This window comes from Felis catus, chromosome B3 (assembly GCF_018350175.1).
Source record: "Felis catus isolate Fca126 chromosome B3, F.catus_Fca126_mat1.0, whole genome shotgun sequence".
Lineage (NCBI taxonomy): Eukaryota > Metazoa > Chordata > Mammalia > Carnivora > Felidae > Felis > Felis catus.
This window is the reverse complement of record NC_058373.1, coordinates 136034169-136059361: the sequence shown is the minus strand read 5'-3', so window position 1 is coordinate 136059361 and position 25193 is coordinate 136034169. Positions and strand designations below refer to the sequence as shown.

At 41.1% G+C, this 25193-nt stretch overlaps 1 protein-coding gene across 7 annotated transcripts in view; it reads left to right on the top strand.

Annotated features, from left to right (window-relative positions):
- The window catches only part of BTBD7 (BTB domain containing 7), an 88591-nt gene extending 65705 nt beyond the window's left edge, over positions 1–22886 (top strand). For 4 of the 7 annotated variants that reach the window (XM_023255978.2, XM_023255977.2, XM_045060431.1 and 1 more), the window contains 6 exons: positions 3816–3976; positions 7497–7640; positions 9801–9990; positions 13002–13180; positions 14678–15124; positions 17588–22886. In XM_023255978.2, coding sequence (XP_023111746.1) covers positions 3816–3976; positions 7497–7640; positions 9801–9990; positions 13002–13180; positions 14678–15124; positions 17588–18403 — 1937 coding nt within the window. In that variant the 3' untranslated portion in view covers positions 18404–22886. Of the gene's footprint in view, positions 1–3815; positions 3977–7496; positions 7641–9800; positions 9991–10553; positions 10726–11639; positions 11704–13001; positions 13181–14677; positions 15125–17587 lie in introns of those variants that run through there. The other 3 variants (XM_023255979.2, XR_006599938.1, XM_045060433.1) reach the window with 3 other exon arrangements.
- The last annotated feature ends 2307 nt before the right edge of the window (positions 22887–25193 follow it).

The window sequence follows — 25193 nt, the reverse complement described above, 5'->3', positions numbered from 1 at the left end:
TGCTAACAATGCAGAGTCTGCTTGGGATTCTCTCTCTCTCTCTCTCTCTCTCTCTCTCTCCCCCCCTCTCTCCCTCTCTCCCTCTCTCCCTCTCTCCCTCTCTCCCTCTCTCTCCTTCTCTCTCCCTCTCTCTCCCTCTCTCTCCCTCTCTCTCCCTCTCTCCTTCTCTCCCTCTCTCCCTCTCTCCCTCTCTCCCTCTCTCTCCCTCTCCCTCTCCCTCTCTCCCTCTCCCTCCCCCTCCCCCTCCCTTCCCACCCCCTCCCTGCTCATGTGCATGCTCTCTCTCAAAATAAACATACATTTATTTATTTTTTTATTTTTTTAATGTTTATTTATTTTTGAGAGGGAGAGAGACAAAGTGCAAGCAGAGGAGAAGCAGAGAGACAGGGAGACACAGAATCCGAAGCAGGCTCCAGGGTCTGAGCTGTCAACACAGAGCCCAACGTAGGGCTCGAACTCACAAACTGTGAGATCATGACCTAAGCTGAAGTTGGATGCTTAACTGACTAAGCCACCCAGGCGCCCCTAAATAAACATACATTTAAAAAAATTTCTTGTTGTTTTTTTAGAAAAACTTTGTATATACTAAAAGCCACTGAATTATACACTTTACATGGTTAAAATGGTGGGGCACCTACATGGCTCAGTTCAGTGTCCGACTCTTGGTTTAGGCTCAAGTCATGATCTCATGGCTTCATGGGTTCAAGCCCCTGCATCAGCGCAGAGCCTGCTTGGGATTCTCTCTTTCTCTCTCTCTCTCTCTCTCTCTGTCTCTCTCTCTGTCTCTCTGTCTCTCTCTCTCTCTCTGTCTCTCTCTCTCTCTCCCTCTCCCTCCCTCCCTCTCCTCTCTCTCTGCCCCTGACCCTGCCCCCACCACTCATGCTGTGTCTTTCTCAAAATAATCTTTTAAAAAAAAAAAAGGTTAAAATGGTTAGTTTTATGTTATGTGAATTTTACCTCAACAAAAAAAGATAGGACTACCTCCCAAAAAAGCCTAATGTGTTGTTTGTTTTTAAATTTTGTAGAAGGTAAAGGAAAAATAATGCTTTTGAATGGTTTCCATCTAGGAATACTGCAGAAGAGATGGAAACATCATACGCATGCTCCTTCCCTCAAAGAGTGTTGTGATCCTCTATATAGCAAACCCAAATCAAAACATTTTTTTCAAAACATTTTAATTTAGAAAAATACAGATTTCCCTTTCCTGTCATTTTTTGATGGCTGTATCTAATTAGATATACTTTACATATCATGAAGTTCACTTATTTAAAGTGTTCAAGTCATGATTTTTAGTGCACTTACAGAGTTGTTCTGTCGCGTTTTAAGGCAAGCTAAGCCTGCCTTTCACAACCTCTTATTTTTCCTAATTTATTTTTCTGTGGCCTGCTTGAGCCATTAGCAATTCTCAGATGTGATTGTTTTTAAGTTTTTATCTGTTTTGGGAGAGAATCCCACACTGAAAAGGGAGAGAGAGAATCTCTGCACTAACAGTGCAGAGCCCAATGTAAGACTTGAACCCATGAACCATGAGATCATGACCTGAGCCGAAGTCATGTGCCTAATCGACTGAGCCACCCAGGTGCCCCATCAGATGTGAATGGTTTTTTATATTAAAGCCACTACTATTAATGTGGGACTTTTTGAAATGCCAGTATACCATCTGTCCTTCTTATTTGCAGGTTCTATATTTGCAAATTCACCTATCTGCTAAAATTTATTTACAGCCTCAAAATCAGTACCTACAGCACTTTCACAGTCATTTGCAGACATGCTCAGAGTGACAAAAATTTTGAGTTCTCTGTTGCACATGTTCCCAGCTTAAGGTGGAACCGAATGACACTGTGCCTTCTTATTGAAGTTCTCACACTGCAAACAAGGTTCTTTTCACAGTCTGTTAAGGGCCATGTTTTTCATATTTTATGGGGGTGTGATCTCACTGATCACAATGGCTTCCAAGTGTAACTTTTAGTGCTGTGTAGTGTCCCTAAGCAGAGGAAGGCTGTGATGTGCCTTACAGAGAAACTATGAGTTAAACAAGCTTCTTTCAGGTATGAGTGACAGTGCTCTCAGCTATGATTCAATGTTAATAAATCAGCAATATATATTAATAAGGTGTCTTTAAACAGAAACATACATTTAAAAAAAGGTTATGTCTTGATCGGTTGACAAAATTGTTGGGACCACAGGCTCACAGGAACCTAACCATGTGTTTTCCCTTAGGAGCAGTGGTTCAATATTTACAAAGTGTTTACAATGACTCTATAGAATATGACTACTACAAATAATAAGAATAGATTGTATATAATTCTTCATAATCATTGTAGGCCATGGGTTTGTTCACTGATGTAAGGTTGGTAATGATGAAATGTCATATTTATTTTGGGCAGATAATGAGCATCCTTGGTAAAATTTCCCTTTATTTTTTTTTAAATTTTTTTTTTTTTTTTTTTTGAGAGAGAGCACGTGAGCAGGGGAGGGGCAGAGAGGGAAGGAGATACAGAATCCAAAGCAGGCTCCAGGCTCTAAGCTGTCAGCACAGAGCCCAACATGGGGCTTGAACTTGTGAACCATGAGATCATGACCTGGGCTGAGGTCAGACACTCAACCAACTGAGCCAGCCAGGCACCCTGATAAAATTTCCCTTAAAATAGTAGTTTTCAGACCAGGTTAGAACGGAAGACTCTTTCACAGGGATGAGAATGAGAAGGAACCTAAGCAAACCAGGCTGCACCTTTTAGTCACCTTTATATATAATGGTTCTGCCCTTAGCTGTGATGTATTTGGGAGTCTTGTCTAAGATTTCATGCCACGACTTTAAGGGGAAATTTTCTTTTTGAAAAGCAATGCTTTGTGTAAGTATGAAGCCAAATTATAGCAAGTCAAGGAAAAAAAAACCTTTTTTCCACATGCTCGCAACAGTTTTATTGAATGATGCCAGAAAAAGCTTAGCTTTTCAAAAATAATTATTTCTTTATCTCTCTATCCATCTGCCTATCACATGATTTAAAGGAAATGCCTGTTTGCCTATAGAGTATTTGCAAGAAGGCAGCATTTATATTTGTGAATGATAAAGATCTTGTTTTTTAAGAAAAATACAGTCCCTAGATTATAGACATGATTACATATTCCCAAGATTTAATTTTTCTTTTTACCTCAATATCATGAGGTTATATGTACTCCAGATCTTCCCCTTTCACTGATACCTAATGAAGAAAACCTTGACTCTCTGCTCTGGACGGTGGAAATATATTGCATGTCAGAGGTCACTTTTTGCAGTAACATTCCCACAGTAAGAAACTTAGGAGACTATCATAGACATCAGAGTTAAATACAGTGTACATTAGGTTTTGCTGCTTTAGATACCAGGTAATGAATATCTTGTTAAGTTGCTGGTAAACATATGGTAGCCTAATGAGTACACTGATAACCTACAGTGACCAGAAATGCCACTTGCCCTGTAGTGCCCTTAATTGTACTAAAAACTGGTCACAGCAATGAGAAAGCTTAAAAAAAAAGCCCTTGGTCAAACTAGATTTTAATAGATTGTCCTCTTTTCTCCTTTGAATTAGTATATGGAAAATAATTCTTTATTCCTTAGTGCAAAACAATCAAAAAAAGTTATCCTAAAAGTTGACATCATGCTTTTGCTTTGCCGAAGAACATCTCTGTTAAAGGTATTAAGACAAAAAAAAAAAATTTATAATCCTTTTTAAAGCAGATGCACCTAAGTATAAAGAGTGTTACTGAAAGCGTACTAGAGAGAAAAGTTTGAATATTTGGATTTGGTTGGAGACTTCTCATTTTCTGTCTCATAGAGCCAAACTTACTGAGTGGCACTGCCCACAGTGTGAACAGAAGAGGCGTAAAAAGACGAGACCTGGACATCGAAGAGCTTAGAGAGATCCTTTCTTCTCTCTTACCTTTTGTGCGAATTGAACACATCTTACCTATAAACAGTGAAGTCCTCAGTGATGCAGTAAGTGTCTTTCTTCATTCATCCCTTTCATGAAAAGAAAATGTACCAAAATGTACAGGCTTATCTTTTTTTTTAATCATCATACATAATTTCTACTAATAAGAGTACCGTGAAACTATGAAGTCCACGAGGACAGAGACAGACGTGTTTTGTACCATGTCATGTCCCCAGTGTTGGCCACTGGCACAGTTAAAGGTTGGGTGAATGAGAGTTAAGTGGGGATAGCAGTCTCACTTTTTCAAGAGGATAGTCTCCAGGGGAGGTTACTTCAGCCATTTATCAGCGTAGATCAAGTAGATCCTTATTCACAAAGGAAAGGGTAGAAATTACCTTTGGAGACTTTTCAAACACAGCAATATATCAGGGAGCAGGAAGGAAGGAGATCGGTTCAGTGTGAAAAGGATGATAGAATCTTCTGATTGTACTTTAAAGATTGATGGAGCTGATCATGTTACTTTCATAATTTTTTCAAAGTGAATTTTTTAAACCAGTAGTTGCTTGAATTAATGGATGTGAAAAATAAATATTATAAATATTGTATACAAATTGGCTTATAACGTTAGTGCATTGTTTATAGACATAGTTTTTTCAACTGCTCAGAAACATAAAAGTCATCTGGAAAAAACCCGATAAGAATTTTTTTCCATTATATACAAATGTTTTATTTTTTTAATTTTTTTTCTTTCCAAGTCTTTATGTAAATTCCAGTTAGTTAACATACAGTGTAATGTTAGTTTCAGGTATAGAATTTGGTGATTCATCACTTACTACCAATACCCAGTGCTCCTCACAATCAGTGCCTTCCTTAATTCCCATCACCTATTTCACCCCCACTCACATCCCCTCCAGTAACCGTCCGTTTGTTCTCTGTAGTTAAGTCTGTTTCTTGGTTTTCCTCCCTTTTTCCCCCCCTGCTGTTTGTTTGTTTGGTAAGAATTTTTTTTTTAAGCTCTCTCAAAAGAACATAATGAAGAAAGGATAACTCTTCCAGAATTTAAAATACATTATAAAACTCAAGGGGCACCTGGCTGGCTCAGTTGGTAGAGCATGCGACTCTTGATCTCAGGGTCCTGAGTTAAAGCCCCATATTGGGCCTAGAGCTTACTTTAAAACAAAATAAAACAAAACAAAACAATTTAGGTATTTAATCTGTGATGATAGAAAAACAGACGAGACAAAATAGCTGGGAAAAAGATCCTAATTAATACATAAGAGCTAAACATAGGTGCGCCTAGGTGGCTCGGTTGGTTAAGCGTCAAACTCTTGATTTCGACTCAGGTCATGATCTCACGGTTTCGTGAATTTGAGCCCTGTGTTCGGCTCTGCACTAACAGAGCAGAGCCTCTTTGGGATTCCCTCTCTCCCTCTCTCCTTCTCTCCCTCTCTCCCTCTCCCCCTCTCCCCCTCTCCCCCTCTCTCCCTCCTTCCCTCCCCCCCCCTCCTGCTCATTCTCTCTCTGTCTCTTTCAAAATAAATAAATTTTAAGAGAGAATTAAACATATAATAATCTATCAGAAATCAGTGAATCATTGTGGTGCTAGACTAGCTGATGAGCTGGGGGAAATTTGTTTAAAGTTAAACCCTCATTTCACTTGCACACAAAATTAATCCCTGTTAGATTGAAGAATTAAATATTAAATCGAAATATGGAAAAACTAGAAGGAAATGATTAAATATTTATGGTATTTCTGATTAGAAAAAATGGTCAGTCTCACTAGTAATCACACACACCAAAGAAAGCAAAATAAAGCCATAAGTTACCATTTTTTTCACCTATTAAGTCAATAATTTTTGAAATAATATTACCATCCCGTAGGGGAAGCATAGCTGGTACATTAGTAGCATTGTCCTTAAATATTTGGAAATAGCTTAAATGTCTAATAACAGAAAAAAATAAAAGTAAACTATAGTATGACTACTCAAAAGAGTATTTTGCTGCCCTGAACAATAGTCATAAAGACTAATACAGCAACATGAAAAATGTTAATGGAATATAATTTTAGAAGTATACAAAATAATGCATTTTTATCTATTCTAGAATTCAATTCTGTAAACATCCATTTGAAAAATACTGGCAGGAAATATATCAGCATTATTATGGTTGAAATAGGGTTACAAGTTTTTGCCTGTTTCCTAAATACTATCTAATGCTATATTTTATTAGTTAAAAATAATTTTAACTAATGCAGCAATTAGACATTTATTATATTTAATAAGATTAATATTGGAGAAACGATGTTTGGTTTTGTTTAAAACCTAGGACACAAACCAAATTGAACTCTGAATTTGGTTTAGAAAAATACTTTAGAACTTTGGTTTAGTAGAGTTAGAAAATACCTATCTCTGGGACTCCTGGGTGGCTCAGTCAGTTAAGTGTCTGACTTCAGCTCAGGTCATGATCTTGCGGTTCATGAGTTCAAGCCCCGCATCGGGCTCTGTGCTGACAGTTCAGAGCCTTGGAGCCTGCTTGGGATTCTGTGTCTCCCTCTCTCTGCCCCTCTCCCCACTCGCACTCTGTCTCTCTCTCCCTCAAAATAAATAAACATTAAAAAAGAATTTTAGAAAATACCTATCCCTGTTCTTAATTCCATGCTTCATGCCTAAGTCCCCAGTGAAAGTTTGCTAGTCATGCTGTTAAAACCTTAAAACACTCCTAGTGTGTGTGGAGTGCTTTTACCTCATGACCGCCTCACAACCACCTTAGGAGCTGTAGGTACTTGATTTATTTTCTCCCAGCATAGACATGGAAACAACAGGGCCACCACATATAGATGTGCAGTGTTCCATCTCCAGGGCCATCTAGAAGCCCTTAAAGTGAAGCTCAGATTAAAGGACATGTCTGCGGGGGCACCTGGGTGGCTCAGTCAGTTGAGCATCCGACTTCGGCTCAGGTTCCTGAGTTCAAGCCCCATGTGGGGCTTACTGCTCTCAGTGCTGTCAGTGGTGTTAGCCGGCTTCAGATCCTCTGTCCCCCTCTCTCTGCCCCTCCCCTGCTTGTGCTCTCTCAAAAATAAAACATTCAAAAAACAAAAAGGGACATGTCTGTGGTCATGCAGCTGTTAAATGGGGAGTTAGGGTTTTGTGTCAAGTCTTCCTTCCCCTAGAGCTCCCGCCCGTAACCACCATGCAGACTGCCTGTCTCCTTGTACTGTAGATCTAGGCCCAAGATGTTCCTTTGTCTTTTGGGGGGAGGGGGGAGGATGGAATCCATGTCTAGATGAGTAAGGAAAAAAATAGAATTTGGTTTTCATTAAAAGTTCTGAAAACTAGTCCAGCTCATTATATTTGTAATTATTATAGCTCTTCTTTTAAAAACATCTTTCCTCTGTATAGAGAAAAGTGGTAAATTGTAGTACCTTTTTATTGCTGAATTTTTGAAATATTGTTAAACATTAGGAGTATTTTGAAATTTAACATCTATTCCTAAATTTTTATGATTTATAGGTATAATTACTTATCTTAGTAATATTCTAGTTCACTCAAATCTCTAGTTCATCTAAAAAAATTTTTTTTTTCCAAGATGAAAAGAGGCTTGATTAGTACTCCTCCATCAGATATGCTTCCTACAACAGAGGGTGGAAAGTCAAATGCCTGGTTACGGCAAAAAAATGCTGGAATATATGTTCGTCCTCGGCTGTTCTCTCCATATGTGGAGGAAGCAAAGGTAATGAAAATCATTTTAAGTTATTAGAGTGCCTTTTATGAACTATAATTTGTGCTTATAAGCACAAAGATATTCATTGTGGCATTGTAAAAAATATTTAGAGATAGCCTAAATATTTGATAATAGGGAAAGTGAAAGTAAACTCCAGTTTACTCACCAGAATAGTTTTCTGAAATGTTTAATTATCAAGCATGTCTTTATAACTTAGTTTATATTAAATTGCATTTTACATTTTTCTTATCTTAGTTGTGTTGCAAATTGTTAATTTGGAAAAAAATTAATTTTATGGAGATGATTGTCAGTATTTTGTGATCTTCAAGATGGGAATAATGTTCTGAAAAGATTGCACACATTTTGTCTTTCTTAAACTAAAGAAATGACACAATTTCTTGCAAAATACTTCTGTAATGGCTTCTGGAAATTATATTTTAGTTTCAGAATATGTACATAAAACTAAGACAGTTTCAGGCTTTCTAAGTAAATTATGTATTATAATATGAAGAACTCCAAGAAAATATGGTAATGTGAAAATGGAATACTGTGATTTTTATTAGCTGTATTTAGCCATGAGAACTTTGAGACAGCCTTTTGAGGAACTGGCACTCTTTGATAGTCAGAAATCACCATTAAGCTTTCTGAAACAAATTAACAGGGAAAGCATTGTTTGGGTATAGAATTAAGTTATCTTAAATTTTTTCTTTTTTTGATTGTCGGAGTTCCTAACTTAAGATATGTGAAAGGATTGTGAGAAGTTAATTTTATTGACTAGATCGATAATCTATCTCTTACTGAGTAGTTGACACTTAAATAGTCTAAAATCGGGAAAAAAGCATAATGGTTGGGTCTCGTCTTTCAGAAGTAAGTTCAGTCCTTAACAGCACACAAGTATCACAGCCTTTGCCAGGGTTGCAGCTGATGATAAAAGGTCTGTAATAAACTACCTCGCACTGGGCTCTGTCTCAGAATGGGGCAGCAGGGAGCTGATCAGATAGTCCTCCTGGGACTTCCCTGTTCCCAGATGGCTGTACCCACACTTGATAGATAATTGCCCTCAGTAAATGTGGCAAAGGTTTATACATTACTTCATTTTGGACATTCTGCAGTTGAAATTCATCTGAAACTAACTTAACAATTGGGTTTATATATAGATCTGTTGAATTTAAAGTTGATCTTCAGTATTTTATATTTTGAACATTTCTTGTTGGATCTGATATTTAGCCCATGTATATCTTGTTTTCTTTATAGTAACTTTAGATATAAATTACTTCTGATTGATTTTATACCTTCCTTCAAATTTCAAATACTTCAGTTAAAAGCAAATTTTTCAGAAGGTGATTATTTCAAAGATGCTGCAGAAATATTTTTTAAAAATTAAAGAGGTTGGGACGCCTAGGTGGCTCAGCTGGTTAAATGTCCAACTCTTGGTTTCCGCTCAGGTCATGATCTCACGGTTGTGAGTTCAAGCCCCGCATTGGGTTCTGTGCTGACAGTGTGGAGGCTGCTTGGGATTCTCTCTCTCTGCCCTCCCCACTCGTTCTATCTCTCAAATAAACTTCAAAAAAAATTTTTTTAAGAGCTTTTAAAAAAAAATTAAAGAGGTAAAGGGGCTCCTGGGTGGCTCAGTCAGTGTCCGATTCTCTATCTCAGCTCAGGTCTTGATCTCAGGGTCATGAGTTCAAGCCCCGTGTTGGGCTCCACACTGGATGTGATGCCAACCTAAAACAAACAAACAAACAACAAAATTAAAGAGATAGGAGTTCTTTCTCCTTTCATTATTTTTTTTTGAATTTTTTTTTAACTTTTTTTTGTTTTGTTTTGTTTTGTTTTGTTTTGAGACAGAGAGAGACAGAGCATGAACGGGGGAGGAGCAGAGAGAGAGGGAGACACAGAATCGGAAGCAGGCTCCAGGCTCTGGGCCATCAGCCCAGAGCCTGACGCGGGGCTCGAACTCACGGACCGTGAGATCGTGACCTGAGCTGAAGTCGGACGCTTAACCGACTGAGCCACCCAGGCGCCCCTCTCCTTTCATTATTTTAAAGCTTCATACACTGGAAACAATAAATTACTTCCTGTTTTATATGCTGAAGGTAATAATCTTTCTCCGGATGTGATTTACAGAGATGGTTGACTGATACTCTTCATGTTGAATTGTTCTTTCAGTCAGTGCTGGACGAGATGATGGTGGAACAAACAGATCTTGTGCGTTTGCGAATGGTTAGGATGTCCAATGTGCCAGACACGCTTTACATGGTTAGTACCGCCGTGCCACAGTGCTGTCACATGATGAGCCACCAGCAGATCAGCAGTCACCAGTCAAGCCCTCCTTCAGTCGTAGCCAATGAAATTCCAGGTGAGGCAGTAGCCTTCTGTCAGGCATTTATATTTAAATGAATAATCTGATCATTTTTGTAGCCTTTTTTATATGTGCTCATTCTCTCAGCTTTCCAAAATTCATTACTCATTGTTTTCATAATAAGCTCGGTTTTTTGTTTCATATTTTATTTTCCAGTAACAGGTGTATACAGGTTTTCCGGTTAGCACAGAGTTTCTCAACCTAAGCTGTCTTGACATATGCTTTGTTGAGGAGGCTGTCCTGTGCACTGTGGGGTGTTCAGCAGCATCCCTGATCTGCACTCACTAAATGCCAGTAGCATGCACACACACACACACACACACACACACACACACACACACCCCTTTGTGACAACCCTTTGAAAACATTTTTATGTTTCTAGACATTGCTAAATGTGCCCTGTGGGGCAAAATCGCTTCCTGTTGAGAACCACTAGTTCAAAGGAATTCAGATTTTTCATCACCATAAAGCATTTCTCACAGAAGACTCTTTGAGTTATAAACTTGTATCTTTTGAGTCTAGACATGTCCCCTGAAATGTTATCGCTGTTGGTTTCCTAGAGATCCATCCAGCTTCCCAGGATCTGCTCTGTGAATTCTGTTGGTAGTGCAGGCTTATGTGATGACTTTGAGGAAATCGACCATAGATTGAGATATAACTGTTATATCCAAAATTTTCTGAGCATCAGGTGATGTTGACTTTAACCAAAGGGCTCTAGTGTCCATCTTTAAGGTAAGAAAATGCACAGTGATCTGGGGGGTCAGAGATTTACAGCTCTTGCCAATTACTACTGCAAAATTCAAACACATTGCAAACTGTATAGCGTTATTAGAAATAGCCCCATTCAGGTGCCTGGGCATCTGACTTTGGCTCAGGTCATGATCTCACGGTTTGTGAGTTTGAGTCCCGCATCCAGTTCTGTGCTGATAGCTTGGAGCCTGGAGCCTGCTTTGGATTCTGTGTCTCTCTCTGTCTCTCTGCTCCTCCCCTGCTCACTCTTCTGTCTCTCTCTCCTTCAAAAATAAATAAACATTAAAAAAAATAAATTAAAAAAAAAAAAAGGAAAAGAACTAGCCCCATTCATTTTCTGCTTATAAATATTGTTTTAATTAAGGATAAATTAAAAAAAAATAACAACTTTTAATTGAGCACATTTTATTCTGGGACTAATGTCTGATCAGTTGTTGGCCTTATCAGATTTGGCCACTAGTGACAAAATACTGTCATTTATTTAAAGTATACATTAGACAACAGTATGAAGAGAAATGTTTCTGTAGCTGGTTTATGCAGATATTGAAGCTACAGTAATTAGCCAGTTTTTATCAGCTCAAATTAATACAATTAAATAGCATAATTTAATCTTAGAACTGAATCTAAAAAGCCCAAAGACATTCACAATTAAGTACATTCAGAAGAGTAGGACTTGCCTTTCTTGTCTTGCTTTAACAAGACCTGGTCCTGTTCTGGTGTTATCTGATACTTCCCTCTTCCTTGCCCACCACACTCTAAGGAAGGCCATGTAGCTTATTGGAGAAGACTCATGGGCTCATATCCTGACTCTGCCACTTTTATGTGACTTTGGGTAAGGTTACTTACTTAGCATTAATTTCTTCATCTGAAAAATGGATATAATGTCTCCTTTCTAGTGTTGTTAATGAAGATTCAAGGAAGTCCCATGAGTAAGATGCTTAGGAGTGTGCCTGGAACAAAGTAAGCACTCAGTAAATGGTCGCTCCCTTTCCCCAGAAATAATAACCAGTGGCTACCCTAGTCAGTTTGTCTCTTAGATATAGAAGACTCCATCCTCGACTCCCCACCCTCTGCTATAGCCTTAGTCTAGGTTCCCAATTGGTGTTCCTGCCTCTAACCTTACTCCCATTCTGGCCTTTACACCAGGACTCGGCAAACATCTTCTGGAAAGGCCATTTGGTAGATACTTTAAGTTTTGTGGGCCATGTAGTCTCCATCACAACTACTCAACTCTGTTGTCAAAAGCAACCACAGACAATACGTAAACAAATAGGTGTAGCTGTGTGCCAGTACAACTTTATTGACAAAACAGGCAGCAGGCTTGATTCAGCCTACAGGCCGTAGTCTGCCAACCCCTGCTTTACACTGTTCTCAGAGCACGCTTTCTGTCACTGCCCTGATCCTGTCCTTCCTTCCCCTGCACAAGGGAGTACCTGTTGTTCACAACATAGAATTTAAATTCCTTATCGTAATATGCAGGCTCATTCGTGATCTGTTCCTACCCATCTTTCTCGCCTTCTCTCTTAACACTACTCCTGCTTGTACCTATGAACCCTGAGTTCGCTAATGCTGCCAGCTGCTTGTGCCATACTGTCACCTGCGTGTTTGACACATGCCTTGTCCTTCTGCTCGAGACACATACCTTCACTCTGCTTTCTTTACCTGCCTGGTTTTTCTCTCATTCTTCAAGACTCCACTCAGGAGTCCCCTCCTCCAGGAAACCTCTCTTGCCTGCCTCCATCTGAGGTGGGCCCTTCCTCCACGTCCCGTCAGCATCCTTCACATGTTTGCCTTTGTGCCACTTAGGGCCTGTGCTCTACTGCTTTACTCAGTTTACTCCACTAAAACTAGAGCTCTTCGAGGACAGGGATCATATCTTTGATTCTGAGCACCCCAGTACCCAAGCCCAATACCTAGCACATAACCAGGACTCAGAAACTTATTTGAATAAAAGAATGAATATATTTAAAAGATTTCTGAAATACCCTGAGATGTAGAAAAGAATATATGCAAGTAAAATTTTAGTTAGGTTGTAAACTAAGAAGACAGTTCAGTAACTGTTTCGTATTATCAGCAGCATTTTGAGCACAGTGAAATTTTATTAAAACTTTAAAAAATAATTAGAAGCACATAAATTAGTATTTTCCAGGAAATTAAAATTCTAATGCAGAACAACACAGGCCTTCTTGCTTGTGCTCAGTGGGGGATCTTTGATGCAGCTCAGATATTTTGCCTACAGAGTGTTTTTCTTTTTTCAGTTCCTCGTCTCCTCATTATGAAAGACATGGTTAGACGTCTGCAGGAACTACGGCACACTGAGCAGGTGCAGAGAGCCTATGCACTCAACTGTGGGGAAGGCGCCACGGTCAGCTATGAAATTCAAATTCGAGTGTTAAGAGAGTTCGGTCTTGCAGACGCGGCTGCAGAGCTCTTGCAGGTGGGGATGGCATTCGACTGTGTGAGATAGAGAGCCTGTGCAGATGGTATTTCAGACATTCCGGGAGCCCTCCCAGCACGCATCTGCTTCTTAGTGCATGCCCTTTCACTGCCTCATGGGTCTGGGATAGCCTGGAAGTCCCCCCTGGGTAGAGGCGGGGTGTGGAGTAGATGGAGCACATGGGCTCTGGTGGGAGAGCTGAAGTTATAGCTTGGCTCTGCTGCTCACCAGTTAACTTGGGCCACTTAACCACTCCCAAGTGTCAGTTCCTTACCAATAAAGTGGATGTTGTGAAGACGAGAGGTGCTGTATGTAAGCAGCTATGTCTCTTAATACCTAATAGGCCTGCTAAAAGTTAATGGTGTGCATGCCCATCAAAGGTGAAAAAGGAAGCAGAAAATTCTGACCTTCCACTGCTCTCTGCCCCTCGTTGGGTCTCTAGATTTCGGGTTGTGGCCTACTACCAGACTTAACAGGTCTTCCAGATGCCCCTCTTATTCCTCTCCCCTCCTCTTCCGTATAATAAGAAATTTCTTGCATGATGTTGCAAATCCTATAAGCACGAGAATCAAAAACTGAATGTGGGTTTTTTTTGTTTTCTTTGTTTGGTAACCAGCATGGGGAAAAAAACTCCCTTGTTACCAAGTACAGGAGCAGGAGCAGGAGCGTTGGTTTTGCAGTGAAGGAAGAATGTGTAAAGTAGTCTGCTCACAGCCACTGAATCAGAACCTAAAGTAAAATTTAATTTTGTCTGGCCAAGTGATTGAATTTTTTTTTGCCACTGACTCTAGACTTGTTTAGCTGGAGTCTTCAAAAGGGAATGTGGTGTGATGTTCTTAGGCAAGGGAGCAGGCCACTTATAGGTTCTTGATTTTCTTTTTTTTTTGCTGTGGATTCCATCCATGAAATAGTCTTGTATACTATACATTTCTTTCCCCCTTGACATTCTAAACTGTATCTTAATTTGGTATCTTAAATTGCATTAAAGTTTTACAGATTAAGTATTCTTACATAATGTTTATCAAAATGCTCATAAAACTGAGTTATATGTAATAGGTAAGGATTAGTATTTTATAGTATTTATTTCAGACAGAGTGCAGATGTTTTGTAAGAAAGTTCTAGGAGGATCTTTACTTGTATGCCTTTTTGTCCTTTGGTATTTAATTTTATTTTCTCAGCAGAGACTCATTTGAATTAGGTTTTATTTCCTGCTTTTGCATTATCACATAATCTTGCAGGAGATTACCAACCTGCTTGCTGGAATATTTAGTTAAGCTGTTCTCCTTGATAGCTGTATCTTAGGCTATAGAGACTCCACTCTATCCTTTTGTGCTATTATTAAGGTAAATTTTTCTTGGGCTTCTGGCCTAGAGAAATAATGTTGTGCCTTTTACTCTTGCTGAATGTGGTTTTCTTAGGATCTCACTTAATGCTCTCAGCCTGTAAATTTCTATCTAGAAAATTTGCTGATAAATGTCGTTTGTTTAAATCTTTCAGAATCCTCACAAGTTCTTTCCGGATGAACGTTTTGGGGATGAAAGTCCGCTCTTGACAATGAGACAGTCTGGGAGATGTCGAGTTAACAGTACCCCCACTGCAGAAACCATGTTTACAGATCTGGACTCTTTTGTGGCCTTCCATCCACCCTTGCCCCCACCGCCACCTCCGTACCACCCCCCAGCGACCCCAATCCATAACCAACTCAAAGCAGGCTGGAAACAAAGACCTCCCAGCCAGCATCCTTCGCGTTCATTCTCTTATCCCTGTAATCATTCACTGTTTCACTCCAGAACGGCCCCTAAAGCCGGCCCCCCTCCCGTCTACTTGCCAGGTGTTAAAGCAGCAGCACCTGATTGCACCAACACCACAGGACTGGGGAGACAGACTGTGGCCACCGCCGCCACCGCCACCACCTCAGCAGCAGTAACTTCTGAGAAACAAGTGGTAAGTTAACATCTCACTAATTTAGGGCAAATAAAATGTTCATGGAATATGAGAGGCGGTTTCCAAGAGCCCTAGTGGGACTCAGCACTGCCTAGAAGTATTGCCACCAAGCCGGAAGCGTGGACTCCAGGACTATGGAGAGAGGGAGGTAAGGCCAAGTGAGAAGACAGGAAGAGAGGGTGTGTGGGGAGGGTGGTTGGCACCTTCCTTGTCTTTGTGTTCATTGTAGGTACTTAGAAGGGATGATGTTACTGGGCAGTGCCACTGGATGCTCTCGGTTTCACGATGCTCCATTCAAACACATGACTGGAATCTGCCCTAGCTTCTCTTCTATAGAATCTGCTCTTCTACCAAATGCTTTGATGGGGTAGGAAAGGAAAGTTATTTATAGCTAAGTGTACTGTCAGGAGCAATGTGGCAGAAGACTCCCCATTCAGAAAGTAGATGGATGATCGGTCCTCATGCCTGTGTCGGCCTCTGGCAAGCTCTTCCGTCAGGAGGCTCATTTGACTAGGAACCACAGTAGCTAGCGTTAATAGCTAGTAAATTAAGCGAGGACCTTGCTCAGTTTTGCACTGAATGAAAGGTTGAATTTCTGTTTATATAATACCTTTGAAACAAAATAGTGATTTTTAAGTCCTTCTGCTCAGTCACACATTATCAGTGGCCTTCAATAGAAAAACAAAAGAGGGGTGCCTGAGTAGCTCAGTCGGTTGGGTGTCCGACTTTGGCTCAGGTCATGACCTCATGGTTTGTGAGTTCGAGCCCCGCGTCAGGCTCTGTGCTGACAGCTGAGAGCCTGAAGCCTGCTTTGGATTCTGTGTCTCCCTCTCTCTCTGCCCCTCCCCCACATGCACTCTGTCTCTGTGTCTCTCAAAAATGAACAAACGTTAAAGAAAAAAATTAAAAAAAAAAAAAGAAAAACAAAGGATACATATATTAATTCAGGGAATCTTTATTAAAATACGGCTTTTGGAGGTGCGCCTGGGTGGCTCAGTCGGTTGGACGTCCAACTTCGGCTCAGGTCGTGATCTTGCAGTTCATGAGTTCAAGCCCTGCGTCGGGCTCTGCTGACAACTCAGAGCCTGGAGCCTGTTTCGGATTCTGCGTCTCCCTCTCTCTCTGCCCCTCCCCCGCTTGCACTCTCTCTCTCTCAAAAATGAATCAACATTAAAGAAAAAAAATTAAAAAAAAAAGAAAAACAAAGGATACATATATTAATTCAGGGAATCTTTATTAGAATATGGCTTTTGGAGGGGTGCCTGGGTGGCTCAGTCAGTTGAGCGTCCGACTTCGGCTCAGGTCATGATCTCAAAGTTCATGGGTTCGAGCCCCGCGTCGGGCTCTGTGCTGACAACTCAGAGCCTGGAGCCTGCTTCGGGTTCTGTGTCTCCCTCTCTCTGCCCCTTCCCTGCTCATTCTCTGTCTCTCTCTGTCTCTCAAAGATGAATAAACATTTAAAAAAAATTTTTTAATACAGCTTTGGAATCTGTGGACTAGTGTACACCTTGGGTCAAATTATATTCTTTCCTCACTTTATACCCTGCTACCTACTCTCCCACCTGTCCTCCCAAGCCCCTAAAAAAAGAAGAAGCAACAGAGGTCGATAGTATTTGATAAGGCAAATTCCCATCCTGTTGGCCCGGCCCTCGGCTTTACAATTACAAAGTTCTATTTTTTTTCAATTTTATTTTATTTTTAAGTTTCTTTTCAGAGAGGACAGACGTGCACACGATCAAGGAAGGGGCAGAGAGAGTGAGGGAGAGAGAATCCTAAGCAGACTCTGCGCTGTGATCACAGAGCTTGACTTGGGGCTTGATCCCAACCGCAAGATCATGGTTTGAGCCAAGATCAAGAGTCAGACCCTTAACTGACTGAGCCACCCTAGTCCCCTTACTTTTTATTTTAAATAAAATTCCTTTTAAAGGTAATTTATTTGTATGTTTGTCGCAGTTTCTTTTTTTAAGCTTTTGTTTTTAAGTAGTCTCTACACCCAATGTGGGGCTCAGACTCACAAACCCCAAGATCAAGAGTCACATGCTCCACCAACCCAGCCAGGTACCCCCATTACAGTCTCGATTATGATAATGAGAAATAGGAAACAACCTTCATATCAGCAGTGGGAGAATGGTTAAGTAAGCCATGGCTCATCAGTACAGTGGAATAATAATCTCAAAATTTAGCCACAGATTTATATATGCACTACATTTTGTGAAAATTAATATATGTGCAGAGAAAAAAAAGAAATACCTTAAATTGTTAATGGTGATTATCTCAGGGAAGGTTAATGTTTTTGTTTTTGGGTTTTTTTGGCTTCTATGGTTTTCTATATTTTTATCATTCTTAAAACTAAGCCTGTATTACTTTTATAATGAGGAAGCAAAATCAGTGAACATCAGTTTTACAAAGAGGGTGTCATGGGCCTTTTCCTTTTAACCTCTCTTCCTTTATCTCTGTTTGCAGTGTACCCAACCTGTGCTAAACGATCTAATGCCGGACATCGCCATGGGTGTGTCCACACTGTCACTCAAGGACAGGAGGCTTCCAGAACTGGCTGTTGACACAGAATTAAGCCAATCAGTTTCTGAAGTAGGACCAGGGCCTCCCCAGCATCTGTCGTGTATTCCACAGAGGCACACACACACGTCTCGAAAGAAACACACGCTAGAGCAAAAATCAGATGCTCGAGAAAATCAGCAGGAATATCCGGATTTCTATGACTTCTCAAATGCTGCTTGCAGACCTTCTACGCCTGCTCCTGGCAGACGCACCCCCTCCCCTTCGCAAGGTGGATATTTTGGTCCCGATTTGTATAGCCACAATAAGGCATCACCAAGTGGCTTAAAGTCAGCCTACCTACCTAGCCAGACCTCTCCTAAAAAGCAGGAAGAAGCTAGGAGAGAATATCCACTTTCCCCTGACGGGCATCTACACAGACAAAAGAATGAGCCAATACACCTTGATGTCGTTGAGCAACCTCCCCAGCGGTCAGACTTTCCTTTGGCAGCCCCAGAAAATGTTGGCAATGGTCCAGCCCACGTCAGGGGACGAACAGCAGTAGAAACTGACTTGACTTTTGGGCTGACTCCCAACAGACCCTCACATTCTGCATGCAGCTCTGAAGCTCCGGAAGAGAGACCCAGTAGGAGACTGGCCGACAGCGAGTCCGTGGGCCATGGAGCTCCGCGCAATTCCGATTTAGAAAGGGAAGATTCAATAAGCAGGGGAAGGAGGTCACCAAGCAAGCCAGACTTCCTCTATAAAAAGTCTGCCCTCTGAGAGCAACCTCCAAGTCGTCTGTGCCTGAGATGTGAAACATCCCATTTTATGATGTAACCCAACAACTTAGAGACCAGTTTATTGATGCCAGCGAACTCAGTTTCACATTAGTTTATTCTCGTTTTTGTATATACATGTTTATTAGACATGGCATGCTAAGAGGGTTATTTTGAATGCTGCATCTGTCTATTTTGTGTTTGAACAATTATGTGGGGAAGCATTTTTAAGAGCAAGCAAGCTGGCACTTTTTTTCCTCTTTACAAATGATGGGATTTTTTTTGCACTTGTACATTTATTTTATCTGTGTTGATTTTATATCAGTATGTTACACTTTATTGCCACATTTAAAGGAACTGTATTTTCATACTTTTTTGCATTTTACCTTTCATCTACCAGTTTCCACGTGCATTGGATTGCACACTAAGATGTATTTTCTTATGAAATAGTTCTGTGTTTATTTTTTAATTATAGAAATTCCAAAGAACAGCACATCAAAATGCTCCTCTCTTTTCAGTAATCGTTTTAGTTCAGAAATCTTGCTCAGTCTCCATAAACCTAGTATCATTCTTTCTTACTTAGTAAGTCTTTGGGAGCTGGTCTTCATTCCTCCAGCGGGAGTCCAATCAGGATCCTGAAGTTTTCTGGTTCAATAAAGAACAGAAAGGAGCAAAGCCTTTTGTGCCCAGGCTTAAAGCTCTTGCTTTGTTCCCAGTGTGGACGCTGTCAGAATTCCTGCGAATGCTGGTAGTATGGATCAGCGTATCACTAGATGAGGTTCTAAAGACATCAGATTTTCTGGAATCCTAAGGCAGTGGAAATAACGAAGTGACTTAAAGCTTGCACTACGGGATTTCTGGTTCTGAGCTTCGACTCTCCAGCTGAGGACTGCTTGCTGCCTTCAGTTGTCTTGCTCTCTGTGGGAAAAAAAAAACAAAAGGGCTTCAGTCTTATGGATGTCATTTGGTGTTTGTAAGCCTATGTTTTCCTTTCAATGTTTTTCAAAGTGTGTCTGAATTTTGGTGTCCTAAAAAAGTTGTTGTAGAACGCATAATGCTTTGTCACCAAAAAAAGAAAAAGAAACCTTTTTTTTTTTTCTTTTCCCAGTGAAACACTACATGTCCTACTTGAACTCCATTGGGGGGCGCTGGTTTGGGATTTTACTGAACCACTGAGCACATGGGATCTTTTAAGATCCTCTCCCTTGGAAGGGCAATGTGTGAGCTAAGGACTGTTTTTTTTTCTTACTCTCCAGTGTAAATATATTAGTATTTGAGTTTTTAAATCACTTTAACATTATTTGAGCATTCACTTTGTATTTTTACAAACACATACACACACAGCCGTAGCACTTAGAAGAAAAGAGACTTGCTGAACATCCCCTCATATGAAGGATGTCTGGGAGCCTCTTTTCTGTGTATGTATATATATATAAAACTATGAATCACTCACACTCACTCTAAAACTATGCAGGGCTAGGGAGCCTTTACAAGCTACCATATAAATGAATTACATGCACTTTTAAGTAAATAGGTTTCTATTGGGTGTCAACAACTCTGATTTCTCCCGAAGCTGTAGTTTCTCTTACAGTCTTTCCTACTTCACCCTGTGGATATACACTCAGGAATAATCTGACATTTTAAAAAATCCTAACAGTCGGTAGTCTCAAAGATGAGGAACTCGTCAGTCTATCCGCATACGGCCAACCGTTGCCCCGCGTCGTGCTGCCCGCCGAGTTGGCTGCTGCTGGCGTGCTCATCGATGCCGGCGGTGGTGCGCACTGAGCTCCATGCCTCCCGGAGCGAACACTCAGCCCCTGGGAGGTTGGCTAGCTTCGCCTTTGAGGCTCCTTTTTTTTTAGAGCTAGAAAAACATAGGACTCTGTTCTCATTTTGAGGAGGTTTGACTCTTTATAATAGATGATGGTGTCTTTTGAAGCCGATCTCATTCTGTCTCCAGAAACAAAACTGTTAATTCCATCATATTCCTTAACGTGTATTTATATACATGTCTTGACATGAATTACTTTGATGTAGTTTTAGATTTCTATTCTGAATTCAGACCATACCACGCTAGTACCGCAAATAAGAGTGAGTAGAGCTAATCTGGGTGGGAAAAAGCTTTCTCATCTCTGACCTGTATTTTTCAAAATGTTAGATAAGAGCTATTTGACGTCACACGTTCATTTTTCTGAAAATGTATCAAATATTCTTTCATATTCCCCAAACATAAAAACAAGTGGCCACTGTTCCTACTTTAATTTATGAAGTTTGCTTTTACTAATTTAATAGCTACTCTGACTAAACTGTGTGTAGAGAGGAACTGACTCTAACCCGTGGGATTGTGGATTGGTGAGACTTTGCAGAAGGTAAGCAGATGTGGCTTGTGTGTGTTCGGGTGGGCGACAGTGGACTTCTGATGTACCTTGTGAGGCGTGGTGGCCGGGGTAGGTGAACAGCTGTGTGCCTCTGGCTTTGGAACCCACCTCTTCAATCCTTTGTAATGCGAACCTGGCACTAAACTCTTCTAATGCTGTTGTACTAAGATAAATGTGAAGCCTGAGTAAGATGGCTCTTAGGGAAAAAAAAGCGTATGTAGAATATAAAATTTGGGACCTGGCATGTCACTCAGTTTAGAAATTTCATGAGAACCAAGTCTCAGAAAGAATACCAGATCTCCTCTTGAGACCGTGGACAATCAGGCCATCAGACAATCACCTCCCTCGGTTGCCCACTGTGTGACAGTTTAGAGAACTACCGTTTAGCCCCTGGAGCAGAAAGAGAAGATCCGTGTTTCTTCAAGATGCTGTTGGTCTTTTTCTTATATTTTTGTCTTAGTTTTGTGATTTTGATGGATAATTTAACTACAAAGTCACCTGTGACTCGAAAAGAAATAGCATGAAAGGCAAAAACGATCACTGAAAAGCAGCCATTTGAGTTTTCCACTTATCACGGCCTTTGTCCCATGCCCCTTAGCCCTCTCCAGGCACACATCCTAGACCTAAGCTCTCCTGGCATTTCCAGAACCAGTTGGATCTTGAGGATTTTTAACAAGTTCTTTGTATTTGAGTCTTTTTGTCGAACTGTCTGTGAAACTTTACCTATTCTTTATTCTTGGTTTTGCGTCCTCAACTCTTTATTACAAGATTGCCATCCTTTATTGGATTTTCTTTTGGTGGTTTGTTCACATTCTGGCATTGGACCGTCCTTGTCCATTTGAATGAGGGTGATGATGCAGAGTGTGAAGGGGGCAGTGTGGGGGCGGCAGGGGCTCCCAGCCGACCCCGCACCAGTCTCTGGAGGGGAAGGGTTAACATTTCTCAGTAACTACTCAGCAAAATAGGTATTTTCGTGATGTGTCATCCTCCTTTTAGGGGGAAACGTGTTTCATGAAACACTTCTAAGACCCCTGTTTTGCAATTCTAAGGCATTTTTTTAGCTTAGGAATGAACTCAAAGGGAAATGACTTTTTTTTTTTTTTAATTATTATTTGGTTGACTTTCAACTTTTCAGTTGAAAGTTACTATTACAGCAGCAGTGATGGGTGCTATTCCCGGTTCTGCAATGGTTTACTTTGTCTACTAAGTGGTTTACTTTCAAACCTCATTACACATAACCTTGCTAAAAGAGTTGCCGTCACACACTAAAAGGTATTTGACTATTTTCCACGGACACTGTCGTATGAACAATGTTTTATGAACTGTTAAGTTGTCTTTTTGTCCTGGAGACTGCAATAGCGGTTGCACAATTGTTTTATTGGCAAGTCTTTGGGTTTTTTTTTTTTCCTTCTAGAAAACCCTCAGACCATGTGTCAGCCTTCCACATTCTGAATATCATAACGCTGTGGCCGTTTCTAGAAAGATGACTTACAAGTGTGTGTCTTGAAAACAGCCTCTCGTGTTGGTGTGTTTACGTGGGTTCTAAGAGACGAGGTAAGCTCTGGAAGCTTCTTTGTGTACTACACGTGACCGTGTATCCGGGTTCCGTGGGCAGGTGGTGTGGGATCCTGCTCTTAGATGGGGTGGCTCAAAGATACAGATTCCTGAATTCCACTTGCCGTCTGTGTACCACATCTATACTTCAGAGAGGTGGCATCTTCTACAACACTGCATTTCCTGTGGTTGTGCTGTTACTGCTATGAAGTCAAGTGCCTTCAATGCTAAAGGCTCAGAAATTTTTCTTAAACGGATTTCATGTCCTATGCAAGTGTTTTCTACAACCTGCATAACCAGTACTTTGTAAAACTTGTTTACGCTTCAATTGTACATAGTGTTTTTTAAAGAAATATATAGTATTTTTATTTAGGTACCTCCAAACTTGAATTCGTCTGTGTGAAGCATTGTAAAACGATACATTTCTCTTTTGAGTATCATTACGGTTGTACAAAGGTTTCCACTGGTTCTATTTTTCTACTGTTACTAATAAGCATGTAGCACTGACTTTATCCTACATATAGTTGGCATTTCAAATAAACGGCTTGTATAGAACCTGCTGACTTGGATAGTCTGTTTCAGCCCTGTAGCACGCAGTCCTCAACTTAGGGGTGGGGTGATGGTACCACCCCAAGGGTAGAATTGGGAAGAAAGGTGAATGTCCCCTGTGTTTCCAGGGTTTCAGTCCATCAGGGGCTTTTAAAAATTATTACGGTTTTCTTGGAATACCACATTTTCATCGGAGTCAGATTCATTCTTTTACTTCACTGGGAAATTTCTGAGAGATTTCAGCTTACAAATTGTAGCAAAGTTACTTGCACAGGGGTCTCCAAAGGAAGTTCTGCATCCTGACCGCATGAACCCCCGCCCAGAGTGTGCCAACCACGGTGGTCGGTCACTGAGACACCCAGATGTGTCCCAAGACTCATAGGTGTCCAAGCGTCTGCACTTTTTTCTTTCAAACTAGGGCTCCTTCGTATTTTTCAATTTGAAAGGGTAATGGAGTCATGATCTTGATGATCTTGTCTAGTTTTCTGAAAAACCATATGTGAAACAAAGTTCTCTAATTCCCATTTTCTCAATTGCTATAAAATCTATCATTTTTTAATCATTTTACTAATAAACTCATTCTAACCTTTCCACCTGCATGCCTTACTAAGGCGATTCTCCATCTTAGGTTTAACTGTGGACTTTCAAGATAAAATATAAGGTGGTTTTTTTGTTTTGTTTTGTTCTGTTTTTTGTATGTGAGCTTCTTAAAAATCTAAAAATGAAAAATTGAATAAGTCAACTTCATTCCTGTGCTTGCAGATGGCCCTGGGACAGCGGGTTCAGGCAGCTCCCTAGCCACATCAGGCCTCGCCTTTCCTTAGGGCACTGAGGAATAGTTCTTGGGTCCAGCCTCCACAGCAGACAGCCAACAGGACACCTATTCTCAGAAACTTTGGACTCTTGCTGGAAATGACTTTTGTCCCAGAAACAAAGCAGGACAGAGTAGTAAGAGGTTATCATGGCTGAGGGGAAGACTGGCTCGACATGGCCCAGGAATGAATGGGAGGCGAAACATGCCAGATTCGATGTGAGGCACTTTATTTTTTTTCTTTAATCAATGAATTAGATACTTCCTTTAATACATGCTATCATTAGTGCTATTTTATTACAGATGAGAAAACCAAAGCACAGAGATATCAAGTAACTTGTCCAAGGTCACACACCTAGTAAGTTAGTAAAGGCCTCAGGCTCAAACCCAGACAGTGTGGCTCCGGAGCCCAAGTTCTGAACCATGGAATTGTACGGCGCACCAGGAGGTGTGGTGGCCCAGGCAGGGAAGCATAATGTGCCGGGGGTGGAGGTAGGCATGAGTGAGGCGTGCATTTGTTCCACAAACATTCATTTGTTCAATAAGTAAGTGACTTCTAACTGCCAGACAGCTGCTAAGTCCTGAGATGACAGTGATGAACAAGACACAGCCATGCCCATAACAATTTTTGGGTCTTGAGGAACAGAAGACACTGGATTATTACAGAAGTTAAGGCTGGGGGTCTAACTGGTCCCGGGATTGGGAAGACAGTGTGGAAGTGAGCTGCAGAGTGCAATCAAGGGAAAGCCCGAACCACAGCGCAAGGAGGTGAGGGATTCGGGGGGAGGGTTTCCAGGAGGATGCAGAACCTGAGGCAGGAGGAGTCGGGTCGGCAGAAAGTTGGGAGTCTAATGTCGGTCGTCTGCACTTGGCCATTCTGTGCAAGCTTAGATGCTCAGAGGAAAGGGTCTAAGCTGGAGGTGCTAGGTGGGAGTTGTCTACATATGTGGGCACGTGGAAAGCCTTGGGAGTAGATTGGTGACTACGGGGGAAAGGTTTAAGATGAAAAGAGGGCCCGGGGTGCCTGGGTGGCTCAGCCGGTTAAGTGTCCGACTTCGGCTCAGGCCGTGATCTTGCGGTTTGTGAGTCCCAGCCCCACACTGGGCTCTGTGCTGACAGCTCGGAACCTGGAGTCTGCTTCAGATTCTGTGTCTCCCTCTCTCTCTGCCCCTACCCTGCTCATGCACACGCGTTCTCTCTCCCTCCCTCTCTCTCTCTCTCTCTCAAAAATAAACATTGAAAACAAAAAAGATGAAAAGAGGGCCCAGGAACCAACTTGGAGGAACTCTGACCTTCACAGTTCAGCTAGGGGGAGCTGGCTAAGGCCGCCTACCAGGTAGAAAGGAAACCAGCATGTGTGTCATTCCAAAGGCCAGGCAGGGCCTGGCTACAAACCAAGGACTATGAGGGGCCTGGGTGGCTCAGCTCAGTTGGTTAAGACTTCGGTTCAGGTCATGATCTCATAGTTGCGTGAAGTTCGAGCTCCGCATTGGGCTCTGTGA